This window comes from Nomascus leucogenys, chromosome 6 (genome assembly GCF_006542625.1).
Source record: "Nomascus leucogenys isolate Asia chromosome 6, Asia_NLE_v1, whole genome shotgun sequence".
Taxonomy (NCBI): Eukaryota; Metazoa; Chordata; class Mammalia; order Primates; family Hylobatidae; genus Nomascus; species Nomascus leucogenys.
This window is the reverse complement of record NC_044386.1, coordinates 32,651,586-32,666,126: the sequence shown is the minus strand read 5'-3', so window position 1 is coordinate 32,666,126 and position 14,541 is coordinate 32,651,586. Positions and strand designations below refer to the sequence as shown.

General features: G+C 37.9%; 1 protein-coding gene across 1 annotated transcript in view; it reads right to left on the bottom strand.

The window, feature by feature from the left end:
• Positions 1-7,878, bottom strand: part of SPEF2 (sperm flagellar 2) — a 187,990-nt gene extending 180,112 nt beyond the window's left edge. Inside the window, exon 1 of the mRNA XM_030813964.1 lies at positions 7,688-7,878. Within this exon, the coding sequence (XP_030669824.1) occupies positions 7,688-7,745 (58 nt within the window). The 5' untranslated portion in view covers positions 7,746-7,878. The remainder of the gene's footprint in view (positions 1-7,687) is intronic.
• Between the last annotated feature and the right edge of the window lie 6,663 nt (positions 7,879-14,541).

Genomic DNA, 14,541 nt, shown 5'->3' with positions numbered 1-14,541 from the left:
GGAATACTAAATCCCTTTCCTTCATCTTCAATGTGGCTGTAGCAAACCATTTTCTACAAAAAGGTCACCAGAAAAATAAAATCATTACCCATTTCCTTTGAAATGGGATGGCATATTAATAAGGCAATTATGATATGGATAAAATGGGGGTGTTTATAGTATAAAGGTTAAAGAATGATAGTAAACACTTAATGTACTTCATTGTCAGAGTAGTTTATAACAAATAAGCAAGTACCAAAATACCTGTCTGAAGCTTTTAATGCATAAGACACTTCAGATTTACCATGTGCCACATCAGCAGAAACTAGAACAATGAGTGACGAATACAGCAAATGATAAAAGCAATAAAGGGGAAACTTGGAGAAAAAAATTAAAAGAAAAAGAAAAAAGAACACATTTAGGAAATTAGACAAAGAAAGAAAAAGCTGAAGAAAAAGTGTATACACTAGGACTGATAGACTAAAACGTATAAAATAAGAAGACAGGGTCGGACGCGGTGGCTCACGCCTGTAATCTCAGCACTTTGGGAGGCTGAGGCAGGCAGATCACGAGGTCAGGAGTTCGAGACCAGCCTAGCCAATATGATGAAACCCTGTCTCTACTAAAAATACAAAAATTAGCTGGGCATGGTGGCACGTGCCTGTAGCACCAGCTACTCGGGAGGCTGAAGCAGGGGAATTGCTTGAACCCAGGAGGCGGAGGTTGCAGTGAGTCGATATTGCGCCACTGCACTCCAGCCTGGTGACAGAGCAAGACTCCGTCTCAAAAAATAAAAGAAGACATATAGGAAGCCAGAGAGAGAGAGAGAGTAAGAGAGAGGACAAAGGTGATAGGGAGAGAGAGAAACAGTGAGGAAAAAAGAAAAGGCAAGAAAAAGCTTATTTTTTTCTCTTTGGCTTGTCATGTTCTTCTTCCCACAAGTGTCACTGAATACTATGACTAATTTCAGGACGCCCACCTCTATAAACTAATTTGCACTAAGAATTGAAATTTTGTAGGGGGAAAAAGAGGCAGGTTGACTCCAGAACAAGGAACAATGAAGGAATATGATAAGCAAATAAACCACGGGAGCCCAGTGACAATCTTCATCCTAAACCCAAATTACTTACATCTGGGATTAAAATTATTTAGCAGCAAATCAACCCTGCCTCTAATCTTCTCAACCCTGCCTCTAATCTTCTCAACCCTGCCTCTAATCTTCTCGACCCTGCCTCTAATCTTCCAAGCCACATGCCTGGTCCCCATCACTAAAGTTTCCTTTTCTAATAAATCTTTGATGCGGGCCTCTGTGATGGGTCTATGTTAGGCTGGGACAGCCGGTGAAATGATCTATGTGCCTTTCCATCAAAATGGCCCTTAGCCAGCTGGAGGAAGCACAGAGAGCCATCCACATTTCACTTGGTGATAAGGAGAGCACAGGTTCTGGAGAAAGATTCTCTGTTAGACTTGTGGTTCATTTACAAGATGCTTCACCTTGGGCAACTATGTAGCCACAGTTTCTCATCTGTAAAAATGAGAGAGTGATGGACTCTACCTTGTAAGAGTAGTTTTGAGAATTAAATTTTATATGTAAAATGCTTAGCATACTGCCTGGTCCACAGTAAAAGCTCAGTGATTATTTTTATTGTTATTATTACTGTCTTCTAATTTAAGAAAACAGGTCATATTAATTACACAGACTGTAAATAACAGATCCTTAATGATTACAGTACAAACGTTCATGTTTAAAACACAATTCAGTACTCAGAAAGCAAATACTTGGCAATTCCTGGCATTCATATACAGGCCCACTCTTTAGGCGTGATAGGCTATAACTCCCCCACTGGTCTGGGGAAGCACCTGTACTTAAACACAGTCTATTTCTACAGCAAAATATTTAAATAGTCACATCCAGTGAAATAAATAAGGACTAAACAGCCTTATGGCATTTCTGGTCAGGTTTTGCTGCCAAATGAATAATGTACAAAGTTGCAGTTTTCAGAGATTTTTGGATTCTAGAATTTTTTAGATAAGGGACTGCAGACCCATACCATTTTATGCTTAGCGGCATTTACTTCTCCTTTACTAGAGTAGGAAAGATCGAGCCTGCACTATCAACTACATTTAAAAAGCCAAGAAAATTTGCTTTCATTTGAGATAAAAAACAAAAACAAACAAACAAACAAACCCTGCTGAAGGCTTGGAACTGGCATGGCCCTATCAGGCTGTGGTGCCCCTAGAAACCGGCTGGGTGCTCACAGCTATGCCTTGGCATTCTCCAGCTGAACATAACCAATTTCACAGCACACCAACATCAGACTCTGTGACACTGATGGATCAAAACAAAAACAAAATCCCTCTGTAAACATGTCTGAGCTCAGACCCAAACAAGAATATTGTCCAAAACACAAAAATAACCAAGTATGTCCCTATTCTGGCCAATAAGAATGATTGCTGCTTCTCTACTAATTATAGCTTTGCTTTGATCATTTTTCTCACCATCTAGATAAGATTTATTAAGATACCCAAATCATAAAATTGCCAATGCTTCTGGACAGGATTTAATTCACAGCAAGGCACCACTTCCTGGAACCCTCCTCAAAAACACCTAACACAAGCCCAAGTCATTTCTAGCACCTTCTTACTGAGATGCCCCGCAGTCCTCATGGTTCACGTTCTCTCTTGTTACAACAAATCTATAAATCTAACTTTGTTCAACTACAGATGTGTCCTGTGATCTTTGGCAGGGGATACTGATGTTTTCTTTCCTTTGGTAAAAGAATAGGATGGTCAGTCTTCACAATTTTATCCTTTGAAGGTTTTATCATAATTGAGATTTACTATCTGAAACTAAATCTCAATTGCTATATTATAACCCTCTTTAATTGTGAAAATATTGAGCATCAGTCTTTTCTTGAAGCTCCATTTCTTAAAATTTTTGCTTTGATTTACACAATAGCCTTCTGCTACTAGACTTGCTGTATTAATTTTTAGTCAATGAAAGCCAAGTTTTAGTCAAGAAAAATGCTGCGAGGCTAGCCAGGAAATATCAAAATCTGTTGCTTTACGTCAGAAGCAATAGATTTTCTAATGATTCTGAGTGTTTAAGTATGAGAAAACGTGTAAGGATTAGACTCCTGGTTTAAAGAAGACTAGAACTAAAGGGCAGCAGGCCCAGAGTCTCCTGCTAACTTGCTACTACCTAGGTGCATAATTCTAAACAATGCTCTTAACACATCTGATTAGATTTCCTCATCTGCTAAAGAAGAATTAAATGATGTCCAAGATTATTTTTCAGATCTAAAGTAATATGATTCCGTAATGTGGTAAGGTTACCACAATACATTATGAACTATTGCATAAAAATAAATATTCAATGGGATTTTTTTATATCTCTATCTTTTCTTAAAATAAAATATGATCCTTCTGAAAATATTAGGACAAAAGACCAAATCAACAAAGTGTTGTTAATGCATGAAAGGATGCCCCTCAACTTTGGGACAAAGAGTAGAAAATATCACTCTCCAAAAACAAATGCTACTAAGATTTAATATAAAACAACAAGATTAATCACCTATGGAAACCCACTTGGAAAAAATCCAAACCCAATTAACAAGGAGCATAGATTGTCTCTTAAAACTCAGAAAAATATATCTATTTAATTTTTTTATATATCATGTAGGCAATGATTAATATATCCCAATATATTAATTAACCTTATTTAAAGTAGGAATATGCCCTAACAGTAGAATAATTCACAACTGTTGTAATTTCAGAAGCTTTTGGTAGTAGAAGTAACATTGGAAAATACTATTGAACAGTGTGGCTTCCCTAAGTACTGTAGGCCAGAGGGGCAGGAATTCTGACTCTAATCTAATCTAATTTCATCTGTCACTGCTATCTAGATGAAACACCTCCAGATCAGAAAAAGTAAAACACAGCACATATTAGCTTTGACTGCCCCTCCAACAACTGAACCATTATTTAGCTCACAAGGCAGCAAATGCACAGGCTTGGCATTCTCTCCTGTTTCTTTGTCCCAACAAGCAACTATGGGCTGGGCCACTTCTAAACAAACAATAATTCATCCAACTTTGCCACTTAACCATCTAGGAATTATGTTATGCCCTATGATATTATAACATGCCTAGATGGCTGAATTTTTCTATTTCTTGTGGCTTCAAATGAAAAATAATCCTTATAAAAAGAGCTCAAGTGAATACATTTGAGAGAGTTACTTAAACATATATATTCATGCCTACGTTTAAAACTTTAATGTACAATATAGGACCTAAAAGCATAAGTTCAAATTCTAGCTCTACGACCTACTAGCTGTAAGACCTTGAACAAATTACTAAGCCCTCTCCTCCTCCTGACTCACCTGAACATCCAGGGCAATACCTCTTAGGGTTGTTTTTAAGATTAAATAAGAAAATGTATGTAAAGGGCTTAGAACAGGGTATGGTATACACACATAAATGCTCAATAAGGGATAACTTTCATTATTTATTATTCTTTCATTTGTAGACTTCATTTGAACTCCATATAACTTTTCCACAAGCTCCCACAATATTATAATATGCTTATGACATTTCAACTAAAGTACTAAACCTCTTTTCCTCCTATTTTGTCATGTGACGTTTGGCTTCTTTTGATTTTTCACCTTTAATGCTATATTGAATTTTCCCTTCAAATTACAAAGGCAATATAAACAACAAGCCACATAACAGAGATGTATAAAGAAAAGCTACCAATCTCCCACTTCCCCAGGGTAATCCCTGTAACACACTTGTTTATATCCTTCCACACTTTCCTCTATGCTTACGCAAACCATAATATGAAGACTCATGTGTAAGTCAATAGTCCAGTATATGTTTTTCCATACTTTTCTTCATGCTCATATAAATGTTCATATTCATAAGTGTGTGTTTCTTAATTGGTACAAATATATAATTATACTAGTCAAAATAAGCTCTAACTTTTGGTTTTTACTTGACAAAAATACATAAATATCCTTTAGGCCAAAAGTTATAGCGGCTAACTCATTCTTTGTAATAACTGAATAGCAATTCATAGTATGAATAAAGCACCATTTATCCAAGCATTACACTTTTGAAGGATACTCAGATTGTTTCCAATTTTTATTTTTGCCCCTGTAATTCATGTAGCAATAAACATCTTTGTTCAAATATCCTTATATATTGGTGCTTTTATTTTTATTTGATAGATGCTGAGAAGTAGGATTTAGCATTTATGTCCAAAGTGCTATTTTAAATGCTTTACATTTAATATCCCATTTAATTTTGATACAACCAGATGAGGTATCATTATTATTGCTGTTTTTAAGCATGATGAAATTTAGGTAAATAACTTGTCCAAAAGATTTCCAAGCAGTCTAACCTCCAAGTTCTTGCTTCTTTACACTTCCCTTACCCAGAAATTGCCTGATTACTTTCCCCAGAGTTTGCACCAACTCACAGTCCTTCCATGATAGATTCTACAAACCATCCAAAGCCTTCCATTGTGCACCATAGAACAGTTTATCTAATGATGGGACAGCAGCAGCAGGAAATGTGCTTCCTTGAGTGCAGAAATCCTAGCTTGGTGGCTTACAAACACAGTTAAGTGTGTTCCCAAAGGCCTTTTACAATGTGGAACCTGGTTACCTCCTCGAGGACTCTCTCGCTCTATCTCTCTTATAGTAGCTGAGATTAAAAAATTAGTATGTTTTGCTAGTGAATGGAAAGCAGAATACTCCATTAGAACGGGGCGTCTCTGCTAGCTTCCAGATCTACACTTCAGGAGCACAGATGCCAGGAATTTTCCATTCATAGCCTAAATGCTGTTAAAATTCTTACTTAGTCTTCAGCCCTTTTATGCTTACAGAATGAAGTCATTCTTCCTCCACCTCTCAAAACCAAAATCCCAAAACTAATTAAAATTATAATGGCACCTACTGTTTTTATTTCATATATCTTTATTAATTTCATTTATTTCTCCTAAAAGTATTTCAAAATGTTGCAACAGAGTCCTGGGGATTTCGGCAAAGGGTGGTTTTTGTTTTGTTTTGTTTGTTTTTTGAGACAGAGTCTTGCTGTGTCACCCAGGCTGGAGTGCAGTGGCTCGATCTCGGCTCGCTGCAAACTCTGCCTCCTGGGTTCAAGCGATTCTCCTGCCTCAGCCTCCCAAGTAGCCGGGACTACAGGCACCTGACACGACGCTCAGCTAATGTATTTTTAGCAGAGACAGGATTTCACTATGTTGGCCAGGCTGGTCTCGAACTCCTGACCTCATGAGCCGCCCACCTCGGCCTCCCAAAGGGCTGGGATTACAGGCGTGAGCCACCGCACCCGGCCCAGGTGTGGTTTTTACTAATAAAATAAATGAACTAAATTAAACTAAGCAATATGTAACTGCTTTTCTTTTAGAAGAATACAACTTAAGGGCATGATATTTTATTTTGGCTCCTATAGTGAGACAGGAATAAGAAACAATAAATGCTAAATATTGTCCTCAGTCCATCGTATTTTAGCAAATAAACAGTTGGAGACACAATGGGATAATCGTAGAATACCAGGAAAGAATTTAATGCAGTTCACAGGGAGTGTGTAGATGGTAATTTGACAAAGAAAGAGTCTGAGGTTTATGCCTCAAGAAATGCAACAGGAGATGATCCGTGCTAGAGATCCTCATGCTGAGAGTATTAATAACTACTTTGCACCCACAGAAACACTACCGATCTAGCAACTTCTGTGGCAGATAACCTAAGGTTGAACTGGCACCACTGCCTCTCTGGTAGCAAGCTGGTGTTAAGCAAGTTCTTCTGGGAAAATGGACTGAAATGACTTGCCCTGAAAACCTCTTCCCTTAAGCAAAAAAAAAAAAAACAAAAAACAAAAACATACCAACTGAAAAATGAACTCCTACTGAAGAATTACAGGGCAGTCAAGGAAGCTGTCAGCATGTAAAATTGCCTCTGTGGTTGTCAGACTTGGAAACTTTGGGTGGCAAGTGCATGGTTAGGATAAAATTAGGTTGGTGAATAACGTCAGCTTTGGGCAAGAGCCAATAGTGACCAGAAATAGCTAAAGTTTGTGATTTGGGGCTTAAAATTTACTAAAATTTGTAAATGTTAACATATTCTACATTAACTTATTTTACACCCACCCTCCCCTGCTGCTCAGTTAAGTATGGAAAGCATTATTAGGTCCATTTTATAGAGAAGGAAACACATTCAGAGAAGGTATTGTAACTTGTCCAGCGGCTTCGTATTTCCTCGACTAGCCACCACACCATGCTTCTACTTCTGGTGATGTGAAGGCGGCATCGTTAGGGTCAGACTACAGAGTCCAGCAAAGTTTCCTCTCCATAGAAGCAAAGGAGACCTTCCTAAACCCGCTGATTGCCTAGAACACATCACAAAGTCAGAATGCCTGCGGGTTGGGCCCACAGTGACAAGGGTAACTCGAGAGCGGCAGAGTGGGGACGTGACAAGGCCTTGCCCTGGCTGGGGTGAGCTGTAGGGAGGTTGCGGGACGGACCTGGAGCACTGCCGAGCCGAGTTGCTCACTGTGGGGTGCTGCCGGCTCCGCAAGTGCCCCACCTGCGCAGCTCGCGCCCCGCCCGCCACCTTTCCTGAGTGCGCTGCGCTGCGGGCTCTGCGCCCCGCTAGCCCCTCAGACGCTCGCCCCTGGCCGTGGTCACTCACTCACGGTCCGGGACACCTTCAACTCCTTGTTGAGCCACTGGCACAGGATCTCCGACATGGTTCAGCCGGTGCCTCAGACCGCAGGCGGGTGCTAAGAAACTCGCCAGGAGCCAAGCCTGCCAGCCCGCGTCCTCCTGTTGCCAAGGGCAACCCTTTGCTAAGGAAGCGTATCCATGCTGGAACTAGGCGAAGGGCCTTAGAGAAGAGCGGACGCTAGGGCTCAGCCGCAGAGGACAGAAAATCGTGTTCCGCCACCTGCTGGCGGGTAAGACCTGAGCGTGCGCCAGCGCGGGAGGAAGCAGTGGGGGCCTGTGAGAGAAGTTAGGGAGCAGCGGGTGTAGGGAGAGGCGAGGCGGGAACACTTAAGGACACAGCAGGGGCTTCTTAGGTGAGCAGAAAATAAAACGAGAGGCTCCGCAGGGCTCCGTGGCTCACGCAAATAATCCTACCACTTTCTGGAGGGCGTGGCGCTCGACTGAGCCTGGGAGTTCAAGACCAGCCTGGGCAAGGTAGCAGATACCGTTTTTTTCTGTAAGAAATTAGGCGGCTGTGGTGGCGTGCGCCTGTGGTCCCAGCAGCTCAGGATGCTGACGTGGAAGGATCAACCCAGGAGGCCGACTTTATAGTGAACCGACATCGGAGTCACTCTCCGATTGTTGCCCACTGCACTCCAGCCTGGGCAACAAAATGAGACTCTGTCTCAAAAAAGAAGAAAGAAGAAAGAAGAACAAGAAGGAGAAGGAGAAGGAGAGGGAGACGAAGGGGAGGAGGAGAAGAGGAGGAACAGGAGGAAAAGAAGAAAGAGGAGAAGAAGAACAAGGAGAAGGAGGAGAAGAAGAACAAGGAGAAGGAGGAGAACAAGGAGAGATCAAAGAAGAGGAAGAAAAAAGAAGAAGAGGAGGAAAAAGAAGAAGGGTATTTGGGGTATCCATCACCTTGAGTATTTATCATTTGTATACTTTGGTAACATTTCAAATCTTCTCTACTAGCTATTTTGAAATATACAATGTATCATTGCTAACCATAGTCACCCCAGTTGCTAGCTAACATTAGACCCTATTTCTTCCATCTAACTATAAGTTTGTACCCATTCACCAACCTCTTTTCATTTCCCCTTCCTACCCTCACATCCTTTCCAGCCTCTGGTACTCATAATTTTGTTCTCTATCTCCAGGAGATCAACTTTTTTAGCTACCACATATAAGTAAGAACATGCAGTATATGTCTTTCTGTTGCCTGGCCTATTTCATTGAACATAATGGCCTCCAGTTCATCCATGTTGCTGCAAATGACCTGTTTTCATTCTTTTCCACGGACAAATGGTATTCCATTATGTATATATACCATTCTTTCTTTTTCCATTTGTTCACTGATGGACACTTAGATTGATTCCATATCTTGGCTATTTTGAATAGTTCTGTGATAAACATGTGAGTGCAGGTATCCGTTTGATATACTGACTTCTTTTCCTTTGGATAGATACCCTGTAGTGGGACTGCTGGATTTTATGGCAGTTCTGTTTTTAGTTTTTGGAGAAACTTCCATACTGCTTTCCATAGCGGTCATACTAATTTACATCCCCACCAACAGTATGCGTTCCCTTTTCTCCACATCCTCTCCAGCATCTATTGTTTTTTGTCTTTTTAATAATAACCATTCTAAATGGGGTAAGATGATATTTTATTGTGGTTTTGATGATTAGTGATGATGAATTTTTTTCATATACCTGTTGGCCATTTGTACCTCTTCTTTTGAGAAATGTCTATTCATGTCCTTTGCACACTTTTTAGTGGGATTGTTTGTTTTTTTTAGTGTTGAGTGGTTTGAATTTCTTGTATATTGTGGATATTAGTCCCTTGTCAGATTAATAGTTTGCAAATATTTTCTTCCATTCAATGGGTTGTCTCTTCATTCCGTTGATTGTTTCATGTATTGTACAGAAGGTTTTTAGTTTAATATAGCCCCCAGTTGTCTATTTTTGTTTTAGTTGTCTGTGCTTTTGAGGTCTTATCCATAACATTTTTGCCTAGGCCAATGTCCTGAAGTGTTTTCCCTATGTTTTCTTCTAGTAGTTTTATAGTTTTAGGTCTAACATTTAAGTCTTTAATCCATCTTGAGTTGATATTTGTATGTGGTGAGAAATACTGTTCAGCTTTACTCTTTTGCATATGGATAGCCAACTTATCCAGCACCATTTATTGAAGAGGGTGTTCTTTCTACATAGTTCTTGGTGCCTCTGTTGAAAATCAGTTGGCTGTAAATATGTGGATTTATTTCTGGGTTCTCTATTCTATTACATTGGTCTATGTGTCTATTTTTATACCACTACCAAGCTGTTTTGATTACTACAGCCTTGTAATGTAATTTGAAGTCAGATATTGTGCTGTTTCCAGCTTATGCTGTATTAATTACTATAGCCTTGTAATATAATTTAAAGTCAGATACTGTGCTGTTTCCAGCTTTGTTCTTTATGCTTAGAATTGCTTTGGCTATATGGGCTTTTTATTGGTTCCATATGAATTTTAGGATTGTTTTTTCTATTTCTGTGAAAATGATACTGGTATTTTTATAGGAATTGAATTGAATCTATAGATTGTCTTAGGCAATATGATCATTTTAATGATATTAATTCTTCCAATTCATGAACATGGGGTGTCTTTCTATTTGTTTGTGTCCTCTTCAATTTCTGTCATCAGTGTTTTGTAATTTTTCTTGTAGGGTCTTTCACTGCCTTGGTTAAATGTGTTCCTAGGTATATATTTTTACTGTACCAATTGCAAGTGAAATTGCTTTATTTATTTATTCATTCATTCATTCATTCATTCATTCATTCATTCATTCATTGGTAGAGATGAGTTCTCTCTATGTTGCACAGGCTAGTCTTGAACTCCTGGGCTCAGCAATCCTCTGCCTTGGCCTCCTAAAGACTTGGGACTGCAGTTTTGAGCCACTGCACCTGGCCTTGATTTATTTTTCAGCTATTTCAGTATTAGTGTACAGAAATGTGACTGATTTTTTTATGTTCATTTTGTATCCTGCTACTTTATTGAATTTGCTTATCAGCTGTAAGAGCTATTTGGTGGAGTTTTTAAATTTTTCTAAATATAAGATTATGTCATTTGCAAAAAGGGACTATTTTCCAATTTAAGTATGTTTTCTTTCTTTCTCTTGCCTAATTTATTTGGCTAGGACTTTCTGTACTCTCTTGAATAACAGTAGTGAAAGTGGGTATCCTTGTCTTGTTCCAGTTTTTAGAGAAAAGACTTTCAACTTTCCCCCATTCAATATGTTAGCTGTGGGCTTGTCATATATGGTCTTTATTATTTTGAGGTATGTTCTTTCTATGCCTAGTTTGTGGAGAGTTTTTATCATGATGGAATGTTGATTTTATTAAGTGCTTTTTCTGCATCTATTGAGATCATCACATGGTGTTTGTCCTTCATTCTGTTGGTGTGATATATAACATTTATTGATGTGTGTATGTCAAACCATCCTTGCATCCCTGGTATAAATCTCCTTTAATCATTGTGTATTATCTTTTTGATGTGCTATTGAATTCAGTTTGCTAGAATTTTGTTAAGGATTCTTGCATCTATACTCATCAAGGATATTAGCCTATAGTTTCCTATTTGGGTTGCATTCTTATCTATTTTTGACATCAGGGTAATACTGGCCTCAAAGAATGCATCAGGGAGAATTCACTCCTCCTCAATTATTTAAAGAATAGTTTGAGGAAGACTGGTATTAATTCTTTATACATTTGGTATTATTCAGCAGTGAGTTCATCTGGTCCTGTGCTTTTGTTTGTTGGGATAATTTTTATTACTGATTCATTCTCTCTAGTTGTTATTGGTCTGTTCAGGTGTTGTATTTCTTCCTGATTCAATCTTGCTAGGTTGAGTGCTTCCAGAAATTTATCCATTTCCCCTGAGTTTCCCCGTATGTTAGCATATAATTGTATATAATAGTCTCCGATAATCGTTTATATTTCTGTGATATCAATTGTAATATCTCTATTTTCATTTGCTGATTTTATTTGGGTTTTCTCTTTCCTTTTATTGATTACTCTATCTAGTGGTTTATCAATTTTGTTTATCTTTTCAAAGAACCAACTTATCATTTCATCGATCCTTTGTATTTCTTTTTTATTAAAGCCCCTATTTTGTTTAGTTCTGCTCTGTTTATTATTTCTTGCCTTCTGCTAATTTTGGATTTGGTTTGTTCTTGCTTTTCTTGTTCCTTGAGGTGCATTGTTAAACTGTTTATTTGAAAATTTTCTACTTATTTGATGTGAGCATTTATTGCTATAAACTTTATTAGTTCTGCTTTTGCTGTATCCCACAGGTCTTGGTATGTTGTGTTTCCATTTTCATTTGTTTCAGGAAATTTTTTAACCTCCATCTGAATTTTTTTCATTAACCTATGGAAGTTCAGGAGCATGTTATTTAATTTCTGTGTATTTATATGATTTATATGGTTTCCAAAGATTCTCTTCATATTGATGTCCATTTTTATTCCACTGTGGTCTGAGAAAATACTTAATATGATTGCAATTTTTAAAAATTTGTTGAGACATGTTTTGTGGCCTAACATATCCTAGAAAATGTTCCATGTGCTGTTGGGGAAAAAATATATATTCTTTGGTAGTTGAATACAAAGAGAGTCTGGACTGAAGATTTTTTTGTTTGTTTTTTAAAGAAGCTGTATTGAGGCTCTTGTTCTAATGGCAGCAGTTTTGTCATTGATTTACAAATAGTTTTAGTTGCTATATTATATGGGCTACCTTTGCATTAATAGAATGTATCTAATTCCTTTTATTCTCAGTCCTAGTATAGGACCTGACATGCAGCTAGCATTCAATAATTTTTATTGGCAATAATTTTTATTGGCAATGGTGGCAGAACTAACAATTAGGATTATTAACATCTCTATATTGTTTTGAGAGGTGAAATTTTATTAAACTACTTTTCTAGTCAGTTTTACCTTTCAAATAATTATTTCAAAATTGTATTTTGACAAAAACTCATCTTTGGCATGCTGAATTCAGTTTTAGCAAAAATGTGGCTGGGTTCATTCAGCGAAAATCCCCAACCCTGGATATCTGATCAGATTGTAATCTCCCACCATTCCCAGGACTTATCACTCTGGCCTGCCTTCAGCAAGAAGAATCCTGTCAAGTCAGTCTAGCTAGAATCTCCCCTGACCCTGATGTTTCCTTTTAGTAATTTTTTATCCACTGATCACCACCCTGCTCTTTGGCTATAAATCCCCATTTTTCTTTATATTTGGAGTTGAGCTTGATTTTTCTCCCCTATTGTAAAACCCCACTGCAGTGGTCCCTTGAATAAAATCTTTCTTACCCTCTTTAACAAGTATCAGAAAAATTTTTGTTTAACAATTTCTAAAGGTTTAGATGGAATAATAGAAAAAAAGTATATATATATATATAATCTATGCATTATTTTATATGTACAATAATATAGATATAATTGTATGTTGTAAATACAAGAAACTTCCCGCAATGGGACCTGGATACACCAAATTATGATTCTTTTCAACCATCGGCACAATAACACTACTGTCCAACTAGACCAATCTCTCTTGAGATTGATCTGAAGTTAATCTCGGTGTCCCGTTGAATAAAAACTTAGTACCGTTACTAAGTACTTAGTACCATTTCATTCTTGGCTTTACTTCTAAAAATCCCATCACATGAGTTTCCTTGGTATCTCTAATGTGTACACATTGTCATTTTGGTTTGATGGTTCTGTTTCAAATATGTTCTTATCGTAAACTCAAGTTTCTTCTCCAGAGAGCCGTCTGCCTTCCTATATCCATTTTACAGAACTAACTAATTGTATTTGGTAACAATATCTCAGGAAGTGGGAAGTCCAAGCAGGATATGATTTTATTCAGAGCGATTATCTTAACAACTTATGGAAAAACATGGATTATTTTGGTTGAGGCAAAACGGCCTAATCAACCCAATACAGCAGGCAAGGCTACGGTTGGAATTCTGAGATAGCTTTATTGCCAACAGAATTGGAGCCTGATATATTCAATGTGTTTCACTCTAGAGTTATTCAAATTAGGAAGATTATAAGATTCTACAAAGCCCCTATAGCCTGGAGAATATATGTCCTACAACTGTGTCTACTGGAAGCACTGAATTCCTGAGCATGTTTCTAAGGGGTGGATACATACGGTGCTGTGGCCTCTGAGGCAGTTCTGCTTGTTGTCATCCTAGTAGTATGTTTAAATTGATGACCAGAGCTAATTTAATAAGAGGTTCCCAGCTTTACTATTAGTCAGTAGGACCTGGGGGATTGAAGTTCATGATATCTAGGTTGCTGAGAAGATTGCTCTTTGGGAAGGGCATAGACGATAGAGCACCAAACTTCACAGCAGCATTGGTAGAGAATGACTGAGCTCATAAACACTGGTAGATATGAGTGGGCTATAATTCTCACATCAAAGTGAAATACTTCTGTGCCTATCTATAGGAATTGTTTGGTTGTTGTTTGTTCTTTGTATCAAGAGCTATTTGTGCTATTCATCTTTGGTATCCAGCTTGGAACAACATATTCTGCCCATATGGTGTTTTGGAAAGAGAGTGTCTATACAGGATTTGGATAAATGAAGATGCAGACACTTTACAAAAAGATAAAAGTCATTCATTTTACAAAAAATGCATGATACTCATTTCAGTTCACAAAACATCCAACTTGGAAATGATCTGACATTACAATATCGATAAAAATGTGCTATCACTGAAATACATGCATTTTACTATGTAAATTCGTATTAACTTGAAATTGCTATTTTATTTATTTATTTATTTATTTTTGAGATGG